Source organism: Panthera tigris, chromosome E1 (genome assembly GCF_018350195.1).
Source record: "Panthera tigris isolate Pti1 chromosome E1, P.tigris_Pti1_mat1.1, whole genome shotgun sequence".
NCBI classification, from domain to species: Eukaryota; Metazoa; Chordata; class Mammalia; order Carnivora; family Felidae; genus Panthera; species Panthera tigris.
In genome coordinates this window covers 35,134,227-35,158,355 of record NC_056673.1, presented here as the reverse complement: position 1 = coordinate 35,158,355, position 24,129 = coordinate 35,134,227, and the positions used below count along the sequence as shown (strand labels likewise).

The 24,129-nt window shown below is 61.0% G+C and overlaps 1 protein-coding gene across 1 annotated transcript; it reads right to left on the bottom strand.

Annotated features, from left to right (window-relative positions):
* Positions 1 to 6,744: 6,744 nt before the first annotated feature.
* Positions 6,745 to 23,503, bottom strand: COL1A1 (collagen type I alpha 1 chain). The gene is given in 53 exon segments (XM_042966748.1): positions 6,745 to 7,747; positions 7,865 to 8,107; positions 8,371 to 8,561; positions 8,719 to 9,001; positions 9,094 to 9,201; positions 9,486 to 9,539; positions 9,851 to 9,958; positions 10,073 to 10,126; positions 10,509 to 10,616; positions 10,724 to 10,777; positions 10,885 to 10,992; positions 11,169 to 11,276; positions 11,360 to 11,521; positions 11,657 to 11,710; positions 11,831 to 11,884; positions 11,979 to 12,086; positions 12,299 to 12,352; positions 12,554 to 12,607; positions 12,815 to 12,922; positions 13,360 to 13,467; positions 13,743 to 13,841; positions 13,927 to 13,971; positions 14,421 to 14,474; positions 14,578 to 14,631; positions 14,739 to 14,792; positions 15,015 to 15,068; positions 15,662 to 15,723; positions 15,726 to 15,759; positions 15,846 to 15,899; positions 16,059 to 16,157; positions 16,436 to 16,489; positions 16,570 to 16,677; positions 16,803 to 16,856; positions 16,991 to 17,089; positions 17,187 to 17,231; positions 17,315 to 17,413; positions 17,640 to 17,693; positions 17,856 to 17,900; positions 18,019 to 18,072; positions 18,187 to 18,231; positions 18,315 to 18,368; positions 18,681 to 18,734; positions 18,855 to 18,908; positions 19,423 to 19,476; positions 19,682 to 19,735; positions 19,897 to 19,941; positions 20,192 to 20,263; positions 21,073 to 21,110; positions 21,113 to 21,173; positions 21,261 to 21,296; positions 21,411 to 21,445; positions 21,537 to 21,731; positions 23,270 to 23,503. Coding segments are annotated over 53 exon segments (4,380 nt in total). The 5' UTR covers positions 23,364 to 23,503; the 3' UTR covers positions 6,745 to 7,600.
* Between the last annotated feature and the right edge of the window lie 626 nt (positions 23,504 to 24,129).

Genomic DNA, 24,129 nt, shown 5'->3' with positions numbered 1-24,129 from the left:
GGTGTCCCGAAATGTACAGGCAAAGCGGTGGTGAGGGTGCCCTTGGACCCCCTGCCCTTTCTCTCATTCCCTGGAATCCCCACCTTCAAGCGTGTCCTGAATCGGCTTCTCTCGGCCTCCACTCTGACCTTCCCGGTGCAGCAGCAGGATCTGGCTCCCGGGGCCCCTGCACAGCGCCCCCCTGGCTCCCTGCCCCTCGAGCCCCTCAGCTCCAGCAGGAGCCGGGCCGTCCTTTCAGGAGAAAGATCAGATCGGGAACCTCGCCCCCTGCTTTTGACTCTCCAATGTCTTCCGGTCACACTGAGAGTGAGATCCACGCTCTTGACCAGCCGTGCTGGCCCTGCCCAGCCCTCTGACCTCATCCCTGCTCTTCCCACGCCCACCGCAGCCCTACTGCCTCATAACATGCTTCTGTTCAAGATCTCTGCTGGGAACTCCCAGTGCCCTCCCCAACCTCCCCCCCCCCCCCCGCCGCCCCCATCCACGGAACTGCGCTCTCACTGTGCTTGTTTTGGTCTTTGCCCAAATAGCAGCTCCTCAGAGAGCCCCCCTTCCTCAGAGAGCCCCCTCGGCCCCCCTGCCTCCAGCGCACCCCGCACCCTCCCTGTGCTCCGAGAGGGTGTGCTGTGTCTGGGTCCCTTGTTCCAGGCCGGCTTCCCACCCTAGACCTACGCTCCAGGAGGGCAGGATTCTGGTGCCCACTGGGGACGGGGGAAGTGCTGCACACAGTAGGTGCTCGGGGCAGAGTTTCCGAAGGAATGCTCAGGTCTGGGCGTGCTCAGAGCTCTTAAGAAAGTCACTCCTCCTCTCTGGGCAAAGCTGGTAAGCAAGGCCATTGCAAGTGCTTCTATGGTCATGTTCGGCCCCCCTCCTCCCCCCCTGCTGGGCATCCCATACCTGTTAGTTAGTTGGTTGGTTGGTTAGCTGGTTAGTTATCCCATAAGCATCTGCGGAGGCAGGCAGAGAGGCTCAGGGCTGGCACACGGGAGGCGCTCGGGAGACGTTTGTTGACAGACTGAAGGCCTGTTGGGGTGGCCACCCCCAACCACATGGGTCCTCTGGTAAGACAGTGTTTCCGTCTCGTGCGTCATTTCCTCCTTTCCCTTGAGGCCCCTCATCCGGTGGAAACCTGGAGTCGCGCCGAATCTGCTCAGGTTGGAGGCTCTGAGCTGCCAGCCTGCCATCTGGGGTCCTTGATCCCTGCCCCCTGGAGGCAGGGGCTGTCCTCTCCCCGTCTCTGTGCTCCTACCCTGGCAGCCAGGCCCGCTCAGGCCTCCGTGTTCTTCCTGTGCACCAGCCAGGGGTGGGAGAGTTCCCGGGCCAACCCCCTCGCTTCCCTGGGCTTCCCGGCTTTGCCTTGGCATCTTGGCTCCAAGGAGCACACGGGAGCCTGGCTGCCGGCCTGGGAGGGAGTGGCCCAGACAAATAGCCGGGAGGATGGCGTGAGCTCACCCAGGCGCCCCTCGGTGGCACACGGGGAGGGCGTGGAAGTCCTCGGCCCCTCTCTTCCCACTGAGGGGCAAGAGTCCAGCGGTGGTCATGCCCAACCCTCCACAGCCGAGGAAAAGTAGCCAAGGTGTCCCCCCAGCCCCCGCACCCTGAGACTCAGCCTCACACCCGGCTCCACCCTCGGCTCTGCCAGTCCCACGGCGAGCACGGCCCCATGACCCGTGGGTGTGTGGGGCCTCCACTGTCACCCTCAACAGAGCCCCGCCACGGCTTGCCTCTAGGTGTTCCCTCACCACCTCTCAATCCTGGAGGAGGATCTCTGCCAGGGCGGGGACCCAGGGCCCTGCCTACAGCCTGCCTCGGTCTCCATATGGCGTGTGTCTCCCTTACTCTTGACACACACACACACACACACACACACACACCATTTACAGGCTGTGTTGTGTTGTTGGGACTTGGGATCAGAGCGAGCGGGGCTCAAATCTCGGCTCTGACGGCTAGTTTACGGGTAAGACATTAATCATAAGTGCCCCGGGGCCGTTGTAAGGATTGGTGATAACTGGATCAGTGCCTGGCATCTGGCAGTGCCCAGGAGTGGAGAGACATTATCACATACAAGCACTCGCATGATCACCCCCACACCAGAGGCCCCGGGGGGTCCCCCCGGCCCCCAAGGCCCAGGTTACATGAGCTCGGTCTACATTCTGCACCCTGTGAGGGGTTCAAGCTGCCCTTGCAAGTTTGGGGCGGGAGGCTGAAATTCCCATGCTTCCTGGCGCTGACCTGCTGGCCAGGGAAATGCTCTTTGGGGGTGATTGGGGTTCAATGAAATCTGTTATTAAAATTAACGTCACCTGTTTTCTTTTTGTGGTCTTACGACGGCTGCAAAAAACTGAAAGATTACATGTGCGGCTTCCCTTTTGTTTTCACTGGGCAGCGCTGGTTTCATGGCTTTTCCTTTATCTCCACTCCAGATCGCCCCAGACCCAGAACTCGGCCCCTTTCCTTGCTTCCTCCAGAACGCTGGCTTATACCAGACCTCTGTGCATGCATGAGTTTTCCAAAGTCTTGAGGAGTTGGGGGGGGGGGGTCTGCCCACAGCAGTAAAGTCACCTAGAACTTGAATATGTGGCTTCCTTATTCTAAAATGTGCTTTGGTCCCCATCCCACCCCGTCCTCCTCTTCCTCCCACTGTCTTAGGCAGAGAAACCCCCACTCTCCCCAGCACCTGCACATGCCAGACCCACCTCCCTCCGGGCAGTGCGCATGCTCCGAAAAGGTATCACAATCTCCGTGTGTAAGGGTCTGCTTACCCTTAAGGATAAGGGCCATCCTTCTTCCGGGGTCTTGCCTCCCGGTCCGTGGACATCTCTCAGCTCTGCTCGGTACCCTCTGGAGGCACACCAGGAGGAGGACAGAGACCCAGCTGCTCACCAGTGCTAGGGCTCCACTGGCCCTGGGACAATGGTCTCCCCCAAGGACAATGGTCTCCCCCATACCCAAGCTCTCCTGGTTTTTCCCAGCTCCTTCCTGATCAGCTGCCCCCATTCATCAGCAGGCCCTCCTGTGCCCTCTGTCATGCCTAGGCACACGCACGTCCCCAGGGCTTGACCCTTATGGTCTCAGTTCACAGTCATCTCTTCTGCCGTCATGTGTGGGGGGAAGCGGTCCCCCCCCACAAAAGCCCCCCATCCACCCCCAACACACCCACACGTGTGTAGGGACCCTTCAAGCACAGACATACGTGTTCATGGGTGGGTGGGCACCAGAGAGTGAGACGCACTCTCATCCACACTGGGACGGCTGGGTGGCACCCACCTCACCCATTCACACAGCGGCCCACACTCCCGGCGTCCACGCAGCCTTCCCTGTGGGTTCTGGTTTTGAGAGCAGCCCCACGCTCGCTCCTGTTCTACACACAGCCCCCCGTGCCCCTCACCTGAGACTCCCACACTCCAGCTAAGCGGCCCCCTCCCCAGCCTCTTCCCCGCTCACGCTCACCCGTGTCCATCCAGAAAAGTCTTGGAGGCCCCCAGGCAGCCGAGGAGTAAAGAGCTGACCCCAAAAAGGAGGGGGAATCCGCCATATTTCGGTCGTAAAACATCCTGCCAGGAGGTGGGCTCGCATCACCAAAGGGACCCAGGATTCTGAGAGCGGCAGCAGCCATAACACATCCAAACGAAGCCTCTTTCCTTTCTAGAATTTTCCACCTGAAGTCGGCTGAGAAGTCAGCCAGGGCAACGTGGCCCGGCTCGTCACAGAGAAGGCAAAGGTGAGTCCCGTGGGGCGGCACTGGGGACGGCCGGCCCCGCGCCACAACGCAGGGGGCAGCCCGGGTCTGGGGGAGCGGGTCTGGGCAGCTCTATTTAGGGCAGCCGTGATGTCAGCGGAAAGGAGGGCTTGAGTTTGGGAATGTGGCACAATGGCCCCTTTGTCCCCCTCCCCTCCTGTCCTGCACACACACCGAAACCACATTCTGGCCTCGCACCCACGTGACCCAGGCACGGAGCACCAGCGCTGTCACACCAGGCCCGCCGCCACAGCCCTACCGGGCACTGTCACCTCAGGTGCCCTCAGACACCCACACGCGCGCACACACACACACACACACATGCATGCCCCCATGTGCGGATTTGTACATACATAGCAAGAGGCATATTCTCTCGTTCGTCCGGAGATGTGGCCAGGGGCCCCTTGTCGCTGTTAAAATTAATCCCAGTTATATGGAAACCAATTTGACAATAAACTTCATATATTGGAAAAAAAATAAATTAAAAAAAAAATTAATCCCAGTTAAGCACAACTTAACGCTGAGTTCCTCAGGGGCACCACCCACATGTCAAGGGCTCCATAGCCACGTGTGGCTAGTGGCTGTGGTACTGGAAAGCACAGAGTGTCCTTCGTTGCAGAAAGCCCTGGCCCAGGCCCTGGTGCCCAGCCCCGTGTGGCACACGCACCTGATGTCTGGCCTCAGTCAGCCCCTGCCGGGCTGTGTCTGCCGGTAAGGCTGAGATGAATTTTGCAGGTGTGGAGAGCTTGGGAAATTGAGAGGGGGCAGACCGGGGCCTGGGCTGGGCAGGAGAATGAGGGGACATGAGACGTTTGAGCGTGGCCTGGACAGTGGGACTAAGCAGGCATTGAGAAGGGCTGTCCGCGCAGGCAGAGGAAGAGACACAAAGAAAGGCCTAGAGGTGGAAAGTGTGGTGCCTCTGTGAGAATCGGAGTCACCCTTTTTGGCTAGCGTGACAGGTGCGGGCGAGGGAGGGGGCTGTGAGGACAGGTGGGTGGGGCCTTGGTTGGCCCCAGAGGGGGAGGGGGCGGGGGCTGAGCCAGCCTGGAGGCCCCCTCCCCACAGGTAGAGGGGGTGGTTACCAAGGCCTCACCCGTCAATCGGCGCAGAGGCTCGGGTGGTTTGCATAGGAAGAAACCTTCATTTCTGTATCATGATTTCTTAACCACTTTAGACTAATTCCCTTTCTACACTGTCCAGATTGTGGTGGACGTGCTAATGATGAATTATTAAAAGGCACAATTAATCACCACGGCCACTTAACGACAGCGATGGCATTAGTAAGCAGGCGATGGGCTCTGTAGACTTGTCCATTTCTCTGAGACCCGAGGGAGGGACTTGGGCCTTTCCTGCCTTTGAGGTATCGGCCCTGAGACCTTGGGTGCCTGGGTGGGGCACAGCTTCAATTTCTCCCTGTCTCCAAGTCTCTGGGTGCCGAGTCTGCTCCAGACTTCTGACCCTCTGGATACCTCTGTGTCCCTGTGACTGCTCACGTCCGTCCCCCTTCCCTGAGACTGGGGAGCTGACCAGTCACCTTCCTTCCAGGGGCCTCAGGTTCACCAGCAGGCAGGGAGGGGCAGGCAGAGGGTGAGAGCAAAGGGAAAAGAGAGAGAAGAAGGAGGAAGAGGAAGCAAGAGTTTTTTTTAAAAAAAGGATAAGGAATGGGCAGGAGGCAGGGGCCTGGGCACAATGACCTGCCAGGCCACCCTGCACCCAGGTGTTACAGGGACTTAGAGGGCCAAGAGGGACCCATGCTCAGAAGGGTCAGCACCTGTTGCCTTCAGGACAGCACCTTGTTAGTGCCTTGACGGCAGCTCTCCGAAGGCCCTGGGGAGGCTCCCTGCCTCCTTCCCCGGGAACCCTGGAGCGGGAGCCCTTCCTCTCTCTCCTCACAGGCCCTCAGGACAGGCTCAGGGACTCTCCTCAGCTGGCCTGCTTGTTGCTCCTATGGGGGGGGGGGGACTCAGAGTGAGCAGGAGGAAGGGGAGGCCAGATGAGGGGCTCCCGGTTACTCCCCACCGGTCCCACCTCCCTCAGCCACATGTGGGCCTCCTAGTGCCCTGTGGGCCGTGCCTTCCGCAGCCCCCCAAGCCTGCAGGGTGCCCGGCGGAGTTGATGGTGTTGGTGGAGGGTGGGCCTGAGGTTTGGGTGGCGGGGGATCTGAAGGGAGGCGCCTGTTGGGGAGGGTTGCCTGTATAGCAGGAAGCCTGCATGAGTGGAGGTGGGGGGGGGGAAGGGTTAAGGCATAAGAAAGGCAAGAGGCAGGGGAGCCCCCCTGTGGAGGGTGCTAGATGAGGAGGAGGAGGGAAGGGGCAAGAAACAGGAGAGCCCATCCCCCAACCTCCCCCACCCCCGCCAAAGCCCCTTCCCCAGGTCTCCCCTCCCCAGACTCCAAGGCAGGAAATTAGGAGGCCACTACCGATATGTTTGGGTCATTTCCACATGCTTTATTCCAGCAATCAAAATAATTAAAAACATCTCAAATTATTATACACATACAAAATAGGTACAGAATCTTGCTTCCTCCCACCCCTAGGGGGAAAAAAAACTGCTTTGTGCTTTGGGAAGTTGTGCTCTGGAACCCAGAGAGAGGACACAGGACAGAGAGGCTGTGAGGATGGGGTGCAGCTGAGGAGGAGGGCTTCCAGAGAGAGAGAGAGAGAGAGAGAGAGAGAGGTGGAGAGAGAGAGGCGGCCAGCGGGTGGAGAGGGGGTGGAAAGGAGCGCGCAGAGCTGCGACGCTCTCTCCCCCCCCAAGTTAAATAGCACCTTTAGAAAATTCACGAGTCCCCATCCGCAAGGAAAAAAAAAAAAAAAAAAAAAAAACCAAAGAATAAAAAAAGACTTTGAACAAAAAGGAACATTTGCTGGCCTGGGGGGTGGGGCGTCTCGACTTCTTTAGCACCAGTGATTCCTTCCCCACCCCACCCCATCACAGAGATGTAGCACCTTTGATATAAAATGGGGAGCCCCCTCCCACCCTGCCCCCATCCCCGCCCCCACGCGGTTGCCCCGGTGACACAGAAAGGCAAGAAGAGGTAGTCCTTCAGCAACACAATTACACACGGAACAGAGCAGTCTCTCCCGCCCAGCCCTGTCGCACGGGGATTGACACGTGTCCCCGAATGAATCCGATGTTTCCTTCCGCTCTGTCGTGGCCCCTCCTGACTTTCTTCCAGACCCGGCAGGCAGGCAGCGAGGGGCCAGTGGTCCCCCCGCATGCCCCCTCAAAAACGAAGGGGGTATGTTGCTGGAGCCACGGGGACGCCAGATGGTGAGGCTTCTTTGGTAGTCTGCGAACCTCAGGTCCCCCCAGGGTTTGGGGGTTGCTGGGTGAGGGGAGTGGGCTGGGAGTGTGGGGCGGGGGTCACTTGGGTGTTTTAGCATTGCCTTTGGTTGCTGGGCAGACAATGCATTGTTTCCTGTGTCTTTTTGGGGGAGACTTAGATTTGGGGAGCGGTGGAGGGGAGGCCCCAAGGAGGGATGGAGAAAGGAGCAGAAAGGGCAGTGTTGGGGTATCATAAGCCCAACGGGCAGAAAAGGACTTACCCCCATATGGGTCTTCAAGCAAGTGGACCAAGCTTCCTTTTTTAAAAAGTTATTTATTTATTCTTTTTTTTTTTTTTTTTTTTTTTTGGTAAGGTTGAATGTGCTTTTTGGTTTTTGGTCATGTTCGGTTGGTCAAAGATAAAAACTAAGTTGGAGAGATGAATGCAAAGGAAAAAAATATTTTCCAAAGTCCATGTGAAATTGTCTCCCATTTTTTGGCTTTTTGGGGGGTTCAGTTTGGGTTGTTTGTCTGTTTCCAGGGTCAGGGGCGAGTGGGTTGGGTGGGAGGGAGCCAGGTTGGGTGGGAGGGAGTTTACAGGAAGCAGGCAGGGCCAATGTCGATGCCGAATTCCTGGTCTGGGGCGCCAACGTCCAATGGGGCCACATCGATGATGGGCAAGCGGGAGGTCTTGGTGGTTTTGTATTCGATCACTGTCTTGCCCCAGTTTCCGGTGTGACTCTGGGGTGAAGGCGAGACAACGGGAGAGGGGTGTCACCAGGTGGGAGTGAGGGGGTGACGGAAGTGTGGCCTGCCAGGAAAGCCAGAGCCCGGAGAGGGGCCCGGCCAGGGACTTACCGTGCAGCCGTCGTAGGTGACGCTGTAGGTGAAGCGGCTGTTGCCCTCGGCCCGGATCTCGATCTCGTTGGAGCCCTGGAGGAGCAGGGCCTTCTTGAGGTTGCCAGTCTGCTGGTCCATGTAGGCCACGCTGTTCTTGCAGTGGTAGGTGATGTTCTGGGACGCCTCGGTGGACATCAGGCGCAGGAAAGTCAGCTGGATGGCCACATCGGCGGGATCGGAGCCCTGGCCACCATACTCGAACTGCGGGGGGAGGAGGAGAAGCCGGTGAGTGACCACGATGGAGCCTCTAGTCCTGGCCTCCCTCCCTGGAGTCCTCCGACGGCATCCCAGCGGACCCGTCCCCCATCCAGAAGTGGCATCATGCATGGGCATCGGATGTCTGAGCCAGCATCGGGGACCCAGGACTCCAGCCTCCGCCCCCCAGCTCCGTCTGCCCCTAGCCCGGCGCGGACCTCGCCTCCCGCCCCATCTTGTGAGAGTGGCTCCAGGGCCAACTTCCGCACCTGGAATCCGTCGGTCATGCTCTCGCCATACCAGACGTGCCTCTTGTCCTTGGGGTTCTTGCTGATGTACCAGTTCTTCTGGGCCACGTGGGGCTGAGTGGGGTACACGCAGGTCTCACCTGTCTCCATGTTGCAGAAGACCTTGATGGCATCCAGGTTGCAGCCTTGGTTGGGATCGATCCAGTATTCTCCTGCAGTGGAACCGAGCAGGATGGAGTCAGGGGAGGTATGGCAGCGGGGACACACATGGGCCCCTGGGCCCCTCAGGGCTCAGGCCCGTGCTGGCAGGAGGAGGAGGACGGGGGAAGGAGGAGGAGGAGGAAGGGCACAGCTGGGGCAAGCCCTCACCGCTCTTCCAGTCGGAGTGGCACATCTTGAGGTCACGGCAGGTGCGGGCAGGGTTCTTGCGGCTGCCTTCGGGGCTCCGGATGTTCTCGATCTGCTGGCTCAGGCTCTTGAGGGTGGTGTCCACCTCGAGGTCACGGTCACGGACCACGTTGGCATCATCGGCCCGGTAGTAGCGGCCGCCATCGTGAGCCTTCTCTTGAGGTGGCTGGGGCAGGAAGCTGAAGTCGAAACCACCGCTGGGAGGACCGGGAGGACCGGGGGGTCCAGGAGGGCCGGGGGGACCCTGCACAGAAAGGGAGAGGAGTCGGGATTACCAGGGTCCAAGCGCCCATGGGGCTGGAGGGCCACGGGCAGACGGGCTGAGGGGCTACGTACAACAGGGCCAGCATCACCAGTGCGACCACGAGGACCAGGGGGGCCAATGGGGCCTGGGAGACCGTTGAGTCCGTCTTTGCCAGGAGAGCCAGCAGCGCCGGGGGGACCCTGCAAAGGGGAAGGTGGTTGGAGAAAGCCTGCCAGAAAGCACAGGACCACCAGCCCAACTCTTCAGAGAAACCCACCACCCTCCCTGCCTGCCTCTGGTTCCACGACCTCATCATCGGCCATTCCCACAGTCGGGCAAGACTGTCCAGGACCCTTCTTCTCCCGACCCCTGCCCCCAGACCCTTCTGCAGAGAGGCGGAGACACCTGTATACCAGGCAGAGGGCCCTGAAGGGAGCCTGGGCTTGGGTCCCAGCAGGAGAAGATAGACAGAGGCGTGACTTACTCGGGGACCAGCAGGACCAGAAGCTCCGGAAGGACCTTGTTCACCAGGAGAGCCCTGAAGGACAGATGCAAAGGCGACGCAGGCTCAGTGGGGGTCACACGCGGCCAGCAACCTGTCCCCCGCCTCGTTATTCCGGACGTCTAGTCCCAAGGTGTCCACAGGCTAAGACGCCTCCCACAACCCCTCTTTGTGAGCCTCGCCGTCTCAGAAGCCCCTTGGAAATGCCCATAACTCTTCAGACCCCGGTCCCCGCTAGGGAGGAGTGAAAATGACTATCAAGAGGGGAAACTGAGGCAAAATCGCCCCTCATTGTGTGGCAGGGCTCAATGGCAGCTGGGGGCTGGAGGGGTGCCGAGCATACTCACGGGAGGGCCAGGGGGACCCTGGAGACCAGAGAAGCCACGGTGACCCTTTATGCCTCTGTCACCCTGTTCGCCTGTCTCACCCTTGTCACCACGGGGGCCTTGGGGTCCCTAGGAGAGAGGAGAGGACAGGCTGTCAGGCGGAAGATCCGTCAGCACCGAGTCGGGCATAGCCCACCTCTGGGCCGGGTTCTGAGGACACGAGGGCCAGAGCAGGGCACTTACAGCGGGACCACGAGCACCGACGGGGCCGATGGGACCGGCGGGACCAGCGGGACCCTGGGGACAGTGAAGAGTGTGTTAGATCCTGCTACAGCCTGAGATGCGGGACGAAACCACCCCGCGGCCACATCCACCCTTTCTCACACCCTTCCCCGCCGTGCCCATCCCTCCTGAGCCCCACGTGAACCTTCATGTGAATTCAGGCTTCACGTGAGCTGGGGCAGGCACCTGGGGACGAACCCCATTCCCCGGGGGAATAAGGGTAGTACTGCCTGGGGGAGGGGCCTCGGGACTGAGCTGTGGCTCAGTTTTCTCAGGAAGGCCCAGAGGCCCCGATGTCGTGTAAGACCTCCTCTCCTCCCCCAGCCTAGGTGAAGCCAGATGTCCAACTGCGGGCCCGTAGGCAGGCCCGGAGAGTCCCCGGGGCCTGGCTACTTACAGTCTCACCACGGTCGCCATTCTTGCCAGCGGGGCCGACGGGACCAGGGGCACCAGGAGCGCCAGGAGCACCAGGGGGGCCAGCAGGGCCAGTCTCACCACGGTCACCCTGGGAAGGGGAGGGGAGGGGGCTATGAATCAGTCCCAGCTCAAGGGGCTAGGCTGGGGCAGGGGAGTGGCAGGTGGGGCTGGGGCCCTGGGATGCAGCCACCTTACCTTGGGGCCGGGAGAACCATCTCGTCCAGGGGAGCCTTCAGCACCAGGAGATCCCTGTGGAGAGAGAGCGCCAGGTGAGTGTCAGCCAGAGGAAGTCAGGCTCAGGCAGAGGCCAAAATGGCCATGCTGAGGGCGCGGGTGTGGGGCTGGCGACCGCTCACCTCACGTCCAGACTCGCCAGGGGGTCCAGCCAATCCAGGGGGGCCCATGGGACCAGGGGGGCCACGTTCACCACTTGATCCAGAAGGACCTTGTTTTCCAGGTTCACCCTGAAGGAGAAGAAGGAGTCAGGCCAGAGATGGGCTGGGGGGAGGGCCCGAGGGCCCCCAAGCTCGTCTACCACACCTGTCCTGTCTGGCCCCAGCACCCCCCCCCCCGCCCCCTGCAGCCTCCAAGCCCCGTGATGGTTCTTCTCGGGGTCCCCCAAGGCGAGGGGGGCACTCACAGAGGGGCCGGGAAGACCAGGGAAGCCTCTTTCTCCTCGCTGACCGGGCAGGCCAACCACGCCACGCTGTCCAGCAATGCCTTGAGGTCCGGGAGTGCCGGGAGCACCCTGCGGGCGGGCGATGAAGGTGAGGCGCCTTGCAGGGCCCCGGGAGCACGGCCCCCGCCCCGGGGCCCCTCCGGAGCACTTACAGCAGGTCCGTCAGCACCAGGAGATCCTTTCTCACCGGCAGGGCCGGGGGGACCAGGGGGACCGACTTCCCCGGGACGCCCAGCGGGGCCAGTCTCACCGCGGGGGCCTTTGCCGCCTTCTTTGCCGACAGGGCCGGGAGGGCCAGGGGGTCCAGCGTTTCCCTGGACGGGGAGAAGAGGGGCCGTCAGGTTCCGGTGGATTCCGGAGCGCCGCTGAGGCCTCAGATGGGCCCGCCACCCTCCCAACAGCCTGTCCCCCGCTCCCCGAGCAATGGAGTCACCTCCACAGATACTTACAGAGGGGCCGGGAGGACCGACTCGGCCAGCAGCACCAGGGAAACCAGTAGCACCCTGGCAGGAGAGGACAAAGGAGTCAGGAGGACAGCAGCCCCCTCACCTGGCGCAGCGCCCCCATCTCTGAACCCAGGTTGGAGTGACAGCCCCAACGGAGGCACCGAGGGTGATACTCACAGGGGGACCGGCACTGCCTCGAGCACCTTTGGGTCCAGGAGCACCAACGTTGCCCTGTAGGAGAGCACAGAGCCATGAAGACTGGACCAGGCCCAGACCCAGGCCCAGGCCCGCCTGCGGCTCGGGGCTCAGAGGGTGGGACACTCACGATGGGGCCGGGGGGTCCAGTGGGGCCAGCGGGACCAGGGGGACCAGCATCGCCTTTAGCACCAGCATCTCCGGGCTCGCCTTTAGCACCAGGTTGGCCATCAGCACCCTGGGGGAGGAAGGGGTGTGGTGAGCGGTGGAGGGGGATGGGGCAGCGTGGGGAACTGGACGGTTCCGCGGGGCTGGGGAAGGGTGGTAAGTCCAGGCACAAAGATGCTTGAACGGGACACCGTCCCCTCTCCACGCCTCTGTCCTTATGCGGTCGCCCGAGGTCCCGGGTCCCAGGCGGTGATAGAAAACGATGGGGGTCTTGGTACTCACAGGGGGGCCAGCGAAGCCAGCAGGGCCGGGGGGACCAGGCTCACCACGGTCTCCCTAGAAGAAAAGGAGGCGGACTGAGAGGGGCTCTGACCTGGGGGAGGAGAGGTGGACGCGCAGGCAGGAGGGGAAGCGGGGCCCTGAGGAGCATGCCCCAGGGCCCAGAGCAGGTGAGAGTGAAGGCGGACGAGGCACAGAAAGAGGGCCGGGAAGGGGTGAAGCAGACGGGCGGGCGGCGTGTGGGTCTTTGGTACTTACAGGGGCGCCACGAGCTCCAGTGGGACCAGCGGGGCCGCTGGGACCAGCTTCACCCTGAGAGGGAGGGACAAGAGGCGCAGGTCAGCTGCGCGCTCTAAGCGCCCCCAGCAGATGACCCCGGGAGGGTCTCCCCTCCTTTCTGGAACCTCCCACCTTCAGGTCACCAGCTCAGAATGGCAGGACCTCCCTCCCCCAGGCCGGAATCACGCCCCGGGTTGCCGGAGAAGCTGTGTGTTAGGGAAGATGGTGGAGCCACCTCACCTTGTCACCGGGGGCACCAGCGGGGCCAGGAGGACCAATGGGGCCAGTCAGGCCACGGACGCCATCTTTGCCAGGAGAACCATCAGCACCTTTGGGACCGGCATCGCCCTAAAGACACAGGGAAGGCCTGAGACTTCCGGCGGGGGCAGGGAGGTGACCCATAGCATCCTGCTACCAGCTTCCACTCCTCCCCAGCTCTGCCCTGCCCCGACCTGTGCTCAGGACTCGAGATCTTTCAGGGGAGCCTGGTGGAACCAAGGTTAAGAGGCCCATGCCTTGTGTGGAGGGATGAATGAGGGATTCCCCCATCCAGGAGGCCACCCTGCTTCCCGTTACCATGGTAATTCAGGGGGAGGGAAGAGCCTGCATAGGCTGGTGGAGGATTTATCAGTGAAGAGGCCAGAAGGGAAGAAGGGAGGATTAAGGAGAAGAGGGAAAGACCCCAGGGAGGGTAAAGAGGGAGGCTGAAGCATCCAAAGTAGAGGGAGACAGAGATGGGAACCCTACATGTATCAGGGGAGGAGGTGTGGGACTGTGGGACTTACTCTGTCACCCTTAGGGCCAGGAAGGCCAGCTGCACCTCGTTCACCAGGCATTCCCTGAAGGCCAGGAGCGCCCTGGCTACCGGGGGCTCCGGGGGCACCAGCATCACCCTAGGTGACAACCGAGAGGACGGCCATGAGCTTTGGGGTCCCAGGAGTGGGTCACAGCCCCGAGCGCCCTCGTGAGATCTCCCAGGCTTGCTTGCGAGGATAAAGATGAGCCGGCTAAGAAGAGGAAAGGCTCCCAGCCTGGAACTTCAGGCTGCTGGGGGACCCCACCCAGTTTTGTCCCCCTCCCAGCCCTCCCCCACATCTAGGTGGCTTTGGCCATGGCCAGGCGCCCCTGCCTCGAGAGGGCCTAGACCCGGTCCCCGTGCTGGCCTCACCTTAGCACCATCATTGCCAGGGGCACCATTGGCTCCCCGTGGACCGGCTGGACCGGGGGGACCTTGCACACCGCGTTCACCAGGGAAACCTCTCTCGCCCTGGAAAAGAAGGACAGGGCACGTGATGGCTGCTCGAGAGACAGGGCCAGGCGTAGGGCATCTTGGCGGGAATAGTGCTACTTACTCTGGCTCCAGAGGGGCCGGGGGCACCAAGATCTCCAGGAACACCCTGAGGGGGAGGGAGGGACAGACAGTGAGCAACCCCCCCCCCCGCCCTCCCCACTAGAAAGCATTCCTGTTCTCCTCCTGGGGGCTGGCCCTTGGGGTCTGTCATTAGAGACCAGCCCCTTCTCAGGACCTGAACTGGGATGCTACTTCTCTACTTCTCCCGGGGATGTGTCAAAGACGGCCCTCTCTTCACACTCTGGGCTGAGGGAGAGTCAGAGGTATCCCTGCAGCTCTAAAAAAAAAGTCATCCAGACTGGCAGCCATGCGGAAACTTCTAGATCATATCATGCTGCTGTGCAGCGCCCAGCTTCCCTCTGTGTGGCTCCCTTCATGAAGGAAGTCCTCTGGGGAGGGGGTCTAACCTTGATCCTAGCCGAGGGTTATCTGATCAGCCGGGAGGACTGACCTCTCCCTGGAAATGCCCCGCATTCCCCACCTGCTGCCTCTTACCTGTTCGCCAGGTTTGCCTGCTTCACCGGGAGGACCAGCGGGGCCAGGAAGACCCTGGAGGTGGGAAATGGGGGAGGGGAGGGGGTGGGATTAGAATCTGAAAAAGGACAAAGGGGAGCCCATACCTTAACCCCCCCGGCCAGCCTTGAGGCCTCACCTGGAATCCGGGAGAGCCAGCAGGGCCCTGTTCGCCTCTCTCACCAGCGGGGCCCTGTCACAGAGAGAACGCTGCGGTCACCAGAAGACACAGGAGAAAAGGGGTGGGGGGGGGTATCTCCACAGTGCGGCCTCCCCAGGCTGTCTCTTAGGGACACTTACGGCAGGGCCGGGGGGTCCCTGAGCTCCAGCTTCTCCATCTTTTCCAGCAGGACCCTGTGGGGAGAGAGCAAAGGATCAGGGAGGTGAGGAGGGCAGCCGACAGAGGGAGCAGGGCAGGTGGGGTGCCGGGGAGGGGGTGGGGGGACAGGGCAGACCCCGCTGGGGGGCCTCTGATGCCCTGGTGATGGCTGTGGCCTTCTGCGCCCCTCCTGCAGGGAGGGGACGTGTCACGAGCAGGGGCAGGAAGGGGACAGGGGACCATAGGGCGATACTTACAACAGCGCCAGGGGGCCCAGGGACACCTCGTTCTCCTGCTTTGCCAGGCTCTCCCTACAGGCAAAGACAGTCAGGGAGTTAAGGGGGCTTAAGTGGGAACACGGGTCCCCTGGGTCCTTCCTGTTTACCCTGAGTGGTTCTTTTAGGGGTTTTCTTCTCGCCTAGTTCTGGGCCTGGGGAAATGCTTTGCTGGCTTTTTCTGCTGGTCCCTTGGTGTCTCCCTGAGGCCTCTTCCCCCTGAGACCACATGTCCCTTCAGGCTGCTGTCCCCCCGCCCCCCCTTTCCTTCTCGCCACCATATGCCTACGGTGACCTGCTTGCAAAGGGCTTTCACCTCCTCTGGGACCTATTTTTCAAAGAACCCACCAAGATTTGGGGGTGCCTATCTTATAAAAGGCCCATTCTACCCTGTGGGGGGGCGTAGGGGGGGCTCCAACAATGCTTGTTTCCAAGGATAGAGCAATGGTAGTGGAGCCAGGATCAGTCTCTCATTTTTATGGATAAGGAGACTGAGGCCCAGAGAGGGGCAGTGAGCGGCCTGAGGCCACACAGCAAGCCAGCGGCAAAGCTGGGACTGGCGCCCAGGCCTTTCATCTCCCGGCAGATGCCTGTCCCTGGCTCTGCGACGTCCCTTGAGGAATACTCACAGCAGCACCTTTAGGCCCAGGGAATCCCATCACACCAGCCTGACCACGGGCACCGGGGGGCCTGGGGGTCCGGGGCGACCATCTTGACCAGCGGGACCCTACGGACGGAAGGCACAGATGGGAGGCGAGGACAGAAGGTGGGCGGTCGGGAGCGGGGGAGGGGCCCCGGGGGAGCGGTACTTACAGGGGGACCAGTTTTGCCATCCGGACCGGGGCTGCCAGGGCTTCCGGTCAGACCCTAGTGGAGAGGGGACAGAGACATGTGAGTGAGGGTGACAGAAGAGGCGAGAGGGCCCTTCAGAGGGCAGATGCGCGGTCCCGCTCCGGGTGCCTCATTCCAGCCCCCACACAGGGCAAGGGTCTCGGGGCAAGCGGGGCAGAGGGGCGGGGGGTTCACCTTGGCACCAGGCAGACCAGCTTCACCGGGGCGACCAGCTTCACCAGGAGAACCTTTGGGGCCAGCAGGGCCAGGAGAACCACGTTCACCAGCGGGACCCTGGTCGGGGGGAGTCACAGGGACAATTAGGGGCTCGAGTCTGGGCTTCTTTTTTACCACGGGCCGGCCTCTTATTCCTCCAGTGGGGCAGGGTCAGGTGGCTCAGACGGTGGCAGGGGGAAGGTCAAGGCGAAGCCGAGTGTGAAGAGAGAGTGCGCGGCCACGGCGCGGAGCACTGATGGGAGCGGGGGCGGGGGTGGGGTGGCGGTGACTACATGGGGAGGGGCAGGTGATGTCCACGGAGCAGGGCCAGCACCCCAGCCATGAAGAGAAGTTACCTTGGGACCAGCCACACCATCTGCGCCAGGGAAGCCACGGCTACCGGGTCCGCCCTGCAGGAGGAGAAGAGGCCAGTGAGCTCCGACACGGGGGGCACCGGGCTGGCCTTGGGGGCGAAGAAGGGGACACTTACGCGCTCGCCAGGGGGTCCGGGCAGGCCAGTGGGGCCGGGTTCGCCTCGGGCTCCTCGCTTTCCTTCTTCCCCAGCGGGGCCAGGGGGGCCTTGGATACCAGTGGGGCCCTGGAGAGGGGCAGAGACGAGAAGAGGGCCCGCAGTGAGGGGCTGACCAGGGGCCCCCTCCCGTCCTCCCGGGGTTCCCCGGGGGCAGATGGGCTGAGCTGTGGGGGGCGGGCGGGGGGACTTACGGGCTCTCCCTTGGCGCCAGTGTCTCCTTTGTTGCCGGGGGCACCAGGTTCGCCCTGCGGGAGGGAAAAAAAGGTGAGCAGAGAGGTGGGGGGGGTGGGTGCTGGTTCGCATCCTCACGCTTCTCAGGCGGGGTCACGCCGGATGGAGCCGGCGCGCGGGTGGGCACAAGTGAGAGAGTGATACTTACACTGTTACCCTTGGGACCGGGAGGGCCGCTGGGGCCCTGGGGTCCAGAGGGGCCTCGGGCACCAGGGAAGCCAGGAGCGCCAGCAATCCCAGGAGCGCCCTGTGGGAGGCAGAACAGGTTGAGCCCCGGAGTGGAGGGCGTGGGGCAGGGGGGAGGGGGGCGCCGGGGGCGGCTCTGAAAGCTGCAGGATACTCACGTTGGCACCTTTGGCACCAGGCTGTCCGTCAGCACCGGGGTTTCCCTGTGGCCCGGAGAGAGGAGGGTGAGTGACAGGAGAGGACTCTGAATTGGGGGGGTGGCACGGGGGCACTGAGGAGCACTTACAGCAGGGCCAGCAGCACCAGCAGGGCCGGGGGGGCCGGGCTCGCCACGCACACCCTGGGGACCTTCAGAGCCACGGGCTCCTTGGGGACCGGCTTCACCCTGGGTAGGAGACAAGGACAGGTCAGGAGCCCAAGCGCGTCTTTGGACGCCAGGAGGTGAGGGTGGAGGGCAGGGACAGGAGAGCAGGAATTAGGACTCCAAGATCACAGAAGAGGACCTGAGGACAAAGGTGCCGGGGCATGGGCTTCTCCGGGTTTGGAGAGCAGGGAGGCGCCCATCCCTTGGCCTGTGGGTGCTGGGCTCAGAGCTGGGGCAGGGATCTCACCTTAGCACCAACAGCACCAGGGAAGCCGGGAGGACCAGCGGGGCCAGTGGGACCCTGTGAATGAAATGGAGCTGTTAGTGAGAAGGAAAATGGCCACTGTGAGTCACACCCGGCGGCAGAAGAGGTCCTGGGATTCGTGGCCACGGGGCCCGCCCCCGGTGGGAGCCCCAGGAGCCCTCGGGGCTCCCAGGCACAGAGACCCGGGGCTGTACTCACAGGGGGGCCGGCGGCACCGGTAGCACCGTCATTTCCACGAGCACCCTGCGGGAGAGAGAGGGGTGGCCCCAGTCACGTGCACCGAGTGCTGGCGGGTCCCCGCAACCCCTCAGGAGCCCCTTCCAGTGCCCCGGGATCCCCCCAAGGGGCCAAGAGGACTTACAGCAGGGCCAGGGGCTCCGGGGCGTCCTCTCTCACCAGGCAGACCACGGGGACCCTGACGACAAAAGCCAGGAAAGCTGAGTGAGATCAGAGACACACTCTTCCCCCAAATCCCATCTCGCCCCTCTACCCTGTTCCATCTCTTCCTTCTAGAACTGGACACACTCACCATCTGGCCAGGAGCTCCATTTTCACCAGGGCTACCAGGCTCGCCCTAGAGAACAGAGAATGAAGTTAGGAATTTGTTCCTGTTGGGACTGGGTGGTGGGGGCCCCAGATACTCAGGCATCCTCTTACCTTGGGACCAGCAGGACCAGCGTCTCCCTTGGCACCATCCAAACCACTGAAACCCTAAGATAGGGAAGAAGGGCCAAGGTGAGTGCCGTTGGAAGGGGTGGACCACCTTGGCCCTCATGTTGACCTGGCAAGGTGCCTCAGGGGGTCACCACAGCCATCCCCCCTGTCTCTGCACTAGACTAGACCCCAACTGGCCCAAGATCTCACCCAATCCTACGGAGATTTCCTTCCCAATGGAGGGAAGTTCTTTTGGATGTCTACTCTCTATCCCTTGGGACTTCTGTAGCTGCCACCCCACCTCGACACCCGCAGGAGGATCCTTTGGGGGAAGGGGTAGGATGGTGGGGTGCTACAAAGGGGACTTACTCTGTGTCCCTTCATTCCAGGAAGGCCAGCAGTTCCAGGCAATCCCCGGGCGCCCTGGAGAGAAAAGAAAAGGAGGAGAAAGGCAGGGCCATTAGGAGACGCCACTGTGGACCCAGTGCCCAAGTGGAGCCCCCCTGTGGCAACGTCCAGGGCCGGCCAGGCATTCCTGCTCACCTGAGGTCCAGGAGGCCCACGCTCACCAGGACGACCAGGCTTTCCAGCTTCACCCTGAGAGGGAGAGAAAAGGCCATGATGCCCATGCCTTGGAAACATGTGGAAGGTCTGAATTTTCTTGGCATTGCTGAAGGTCAGGTTTAGGAGCCCAGAATCTTGTCTTTGGATTTAGAGCGCAGCGTAAATCTACAGTGAAATCCTTGCTTGGTGAATTTTGAGTCCCTCCAAGGGAATTTCTGTTTATTTCTGTATAGGGAGAGCAAATCTGAGGTGCCCAGGGCAGTCAAGCCTAAGGAAGTCATTCATCCCGAGGGACAGACAGTGTTGGGGATTGCTTTGAAGTGGCTGGGGTGAGGGGAGGGTCAGTCACCTCCACTGGGAAAGGGGGAACATCCCATAAAGGGTGAAGATCATTGTTCAAGGGCAGTCGCATGCATCAGGGAGAACTTGGCCTCCTTTCTCTGGGTATCACCTTCAAAGGTGGTGGGGCACTGGAGTGGAGATTACAGGAACCTAGCCCATGGAGGCATTGGAGGCTAGATGGGATCATCTTGCCTGGGTTACTTACGTCATCTCCGTTCTTGCCAGGGGGACCAGGGGGACCACGGGGACCCATGGGACCCTAGAGGAAGCAGGAAGAAAGGAGATTAGAATGACCAGGATAAGGGGAAAAAAAGAAGGGGGAGGCTGGGATTGGAAGGAGGAGTCAAGGAAGACTTCAGATGGCAGGGGTGGAGGAGTCCTTCAATAGGACAATCCACATATTTGTAGAGGGAGTATGTATTTGGATAGAGTACAACTTGTGTGTGTGGGGGGGTGGCACTTACTGAAGCTCCAGGCTCGCCGGGCTCACCAGGGGGGCCTTGGAAACCTTGGGGACCCTGGAGGACAAGGAAAGAGGGATTCAGTTAGGACAGGTCCCTGTCAGTCTTTCCCCATCTCACCAAGAGATCTCTCAGAGCACCTGACCTGCCCTCATCCCCATCCTCCCTTCAAAAGACCAAAGCCCAGGGTGGTATGTAATGATATCCTGGATACTTACAGGTGCGCCAGGGGGACCAGGGAGACCACGAGGACCAGAAGGACCCTACAGAAGGGGGGAAAAAAAAGAGCGGCCATGTTGATACCTCTGTAGGAGGGTGCAACATGGATGTGATCTTGCTGTCTTCCAGTGGTTCCTGTTGGAGTGTTCCCACTTGTCTGGCATCCTCTCTGAATTTCCACCATAAACCACCTCTGAAACCACCTCTGAAATTCCCCCATAAACCACCACTGGCCCATCCTGTCTAGATTCCCACGGGCTCCTCTTCTGTCATCTCTGTACCCCAGTGGCTCACCATGGGGCCAGGCACAGAGATTCCTCCAGCTGACTTCTCATCGTAGCCATAAGACATTTGGGGAGCAAAGTTCTAGAAGAAACAAGAGAGAGGAGAGGGCATGAGAAATCAGTGGGTTGAGAGGCAAAAACATCACTGACAATGGGATATTGACATATGCCTCCTGGCTTGATGCATGAAGAAAGTCAACAACATCACTTGTGAGATATTCCTGCCCAGAAGGCACGGCCCAACTCCAATTATGGGGACACATCCCGCCAACCTGAGCTGAGGGCCACTGAAATAACTGGCCTTTCTGAAGCAACTGGCTTCTTCAAAAAACTCCAGGGTCATGAAAGGCAAAGGAAGTCTGAGGCATGTTCCAGAGTAAAGAAAACCGAAGAGCTATGACAATTAAATGCAATTTATAATCCTGGATCCAGAAAAAAGATGCCACAGAGGGCATTATTGGGATATTGGTGAAATTTGGATAGGGACTGTATATTCAGATCATAGTTATGTATCAGTGTTAACGTTCTGAAATGTAATCACTCTACAACGGTCACGTAAGAGAAAGTTCTTGTTCTCGGGAAATACAACCAAAACTAAAGTAGTTTGGAGCAAAAGGACACAACATCAACAACTGACTCTGGAACAAATGGTTCAGAAAGAAAAATAATGACGATTATATGTATACATAGAGACTGACAAAGCAAATGTGACAAACTGCGAAGGGTATGTGAGAGTTCTTGGCACTATTCTTGAAGCTTTTCTGTTAGTTTGGAACCATTTCAAAATACAAAGTATGCCATCTGCCAAAAAACACACAAAAAACCAAAGAACAGGAGGTGAGGGGAGCACTCAGGGCCGGCCTGCCAGGAGTGTGTTGAATCTTCACTTACTCCTCCGAGGCCAGGGGGTCCGGGGGGTCCGGGAGGGCCGGGGGTCCAGGAAGTCCAGGCTGTCCAGGGATGCCGTCGCGGCCAGGGGGGCCGGCAGGTCCCTGCAGCGGGAGAGGGCGGGCGGCGGTGAGCGCAGGCCTGGAGCCACGCCCACCTCCAGCCCCGACAGCAGAGAGCGCAACGCTTACCCTTGGGCCTCGGGGGCCAGTGTCTCCTTTGGGTCCCTAAGGGGTAAGGGGGAGAAGAAGCAAAAGAAGTCGAGTTAGAGAAGGGAGGCGCTTGAGGACTCGGGGGGGGGGGCGGGGGGGGGGGGGCAAAAGTCGAGGGCAGAGGATTACCTCGACTCCTGTGGTTTCTTGGCCGGTAGGTGACGCTAGGGGAGAAGACACGCGGGTGAGCGGCGGGGTTGCACTGGGTTCTCCCGGCGGCCCCGCCCTCCCCCAGCCCCAGGCCCCTCGCCGTACCCTCGCCGTCGGGGCAGACGGGGCAGCACTCGCCCGGGGGGACATGAGCGCCAGGGCAGTTCTTGGTTTCGTCGCAGATCACGTCATCGCACAACACGTTGCCGTTGTCGCAGACACAGATCCGGCAGGCCTCGGGTTTCCAAACATCTCGGTCATAGTACCTGAGGCCGTTCTGTACGCAGGTGACTGGTGGGACTGGGGCAAGAGGGGAAAGGAGGGGCTGTCAGCGGCGCTCGAGCCCCCCCCGCCACCTCGGGGCTCCAGGAACCCCCAACCCTACCCTCCTTTCCCGTTTGTCTTAGAGACACATTTAGATTTTCCATTTCCCGCCGCCTCCTTCACCACCGCCCCGCCTCCCAACCCTTTCCCCAAATCCTTAAAAGCTCATCTGCTCCTCATCAGGGCCGGTGACAGCGCCGAGGCGCCCGGCCAGGGCGGCTATAACTCTTTCCAGTTCTCAGGAATTTAAACAAAGCTTTAGGCCGGAGTTGCTTCCAACTTCAACCCCAGCCCATCGGCGCTGAAGCCAAGTGAAATAAAAAGCCATTGGGTGGGGGAGGGGAGTTGGGGGACTGGGGAGGAGAACAAGAGGGGCCCCAACCAGAGGGCAGGCTCCTGGGGAGTGGTTTGGGTGGAGACGGGGGCGGGGACGGGTAGGAGGAGAGAAGGGAGGTCCAGCCCCCATCCCGCCCATCCCGGGGCAGGTGGGATGGCGTGGGCGGCGCCAGGAGGATGGGGCGGGGCCTATTGGCCTGAGGTCCCGCCCAGAGACTTGAATTATACCTCCAAAGTAGGATACACCCCACCCTCCAGCCCCCAGACATCTCAAAAGCCCTCTCTCGGGACAACCCCCGTTTCCTAAACCTAGCCAGGACCTCTGGGTCACTCCTTGGCCAAAGAACCAAAAAGTCCGCAAATAGTAACGAAGTTAGCTAACCACGCCCACCGCGCGAGCGTCTACCCAGACAGCCACTAGGTGGCGGGCAACACTAAGCAATCTCCTCGGCCTCGGCCACTTCTTTCAGAGACTGAGGCTACCGGGTCCCCAGTTTTATTTTCCAGGTTTAGAGGTGGGGTCCACAACCGGCAATAGCGCCCGTCCACTCCACGCAGCCCCTGCGCGGGGAAGCGCTGGACCGGGAGGCGCGGGGCTCCGTGCGGATCAGCAGAGGGCGCAAGGACCCCGCCCTGTCAACTCCGCGCCAAAGTTTCTCGTCCTCCAACCCGCCCACTCTCCGCGCCCCCTCCCCCCTCAGCCCAGCACCCCCGCAGCCCCAGGAACACTGTCTAGCCTGCAGAGAGGGCAAACAATCTTTCCTTATGAATCATCCCAAGCCTTCCTGATCCCTTTTACATCTCGGGCTCCAAATTCCCAGCACGGCGCCCCCCATCCCATCTCCGACGTACTTTCCCCTCACCCGGCGCGCAGACCCCCATTTCCCCCGTGGTGCTCCACAGAGCGAGCCCGGGACTCCCTCCTGTGCCAACTCGGGCGGCGCTCCATTCTCCCCTCTCACTACCGGCGGGGCGGGGGGGGGGCGCGTTCCTCTACACCCCCCACCCAGGGTACACTGCCTTCTCTCCCGGGGCGCCCAGGAAGAGCCCTCGCCATCTCCCTTCCGTCCCTGAGTCTCCGGAGCATCCCGAGTCTTAGTTTAAGTCGCGGACCCCCGGGACAGAGCGCAGGGCGAGGTACCAAGTAGCCTTGGACTCCCCAAAAGTTTGCGACTTACTGTCTTCTTCTTCTTGGCCCTCCTCTTGGCCGTGCGTCAGGAGGGCGGTGGCCGCTAAGAGGAGCAGGAGCCGGAGGTCCACAAAGCTGAACATGTCTAGACCCTAGACATGTAGACTCTTTGCGGCTGGGGTGGGGGTTAGCGTCCGCTCATGCGTGGCCTCACACTCCGCGTGCCTCCTGCTCCGACCCCGAGGAGAAACTCCCGTCTGCTCCGACGACTGGCCCGGGCCCTTTTTATACCATCCTGACGGAGTGCGGGGAGGAACTCGGTCCCTGGGAGAGGGGGAGCCGGCCGCCCGCCCCCCAGCCAATCAGAGCTGCCTGGCCCGGCCCCCAATTTGGGAGTTGGAAGGGAGAGGGGGAGGGGAGGACGGGGAAGGGAGTCCACCACGCATTTCCCCCTTCGAAGTGCTGCCTCCCCAGCCCCCCAGCCCAGGCTGGGCCAGAGGTGCTGCTGCGGAGGGACGGCTAGGTCCTCAGTATAGTGCAGGCTAAAGACTGGGTCGTGGAGCCCCCTTGGGCTTTCTTCTTGGGATCCCTCCGTCTGGGGGATCTGGAACTGAGGGGCTGGCAGGGGAGACTTCCCGAGGTGGAAGGACTGGGGGTGATTGGGAGAGGGCCGTCCTGGCCGTGCCTCATTCGCCTTCCTGACCTGTCCCGCAACAGCTAAAGGATGGGTAGGAAGAGACCAGGTTCTCCCTCTAAAAGATGTGCCCGTTTAGGGGTGTCTTCTGGTGTGGCTGGGATATGAAGCTTAGGCATATTTGGGGAACACGTTAGAGATTCCTTTGCAGACATTAAGAATCAGATACTTGGGGGGTGGTGTTGGCCAGAGGGGGTTTATCTTGAGGATGTCAA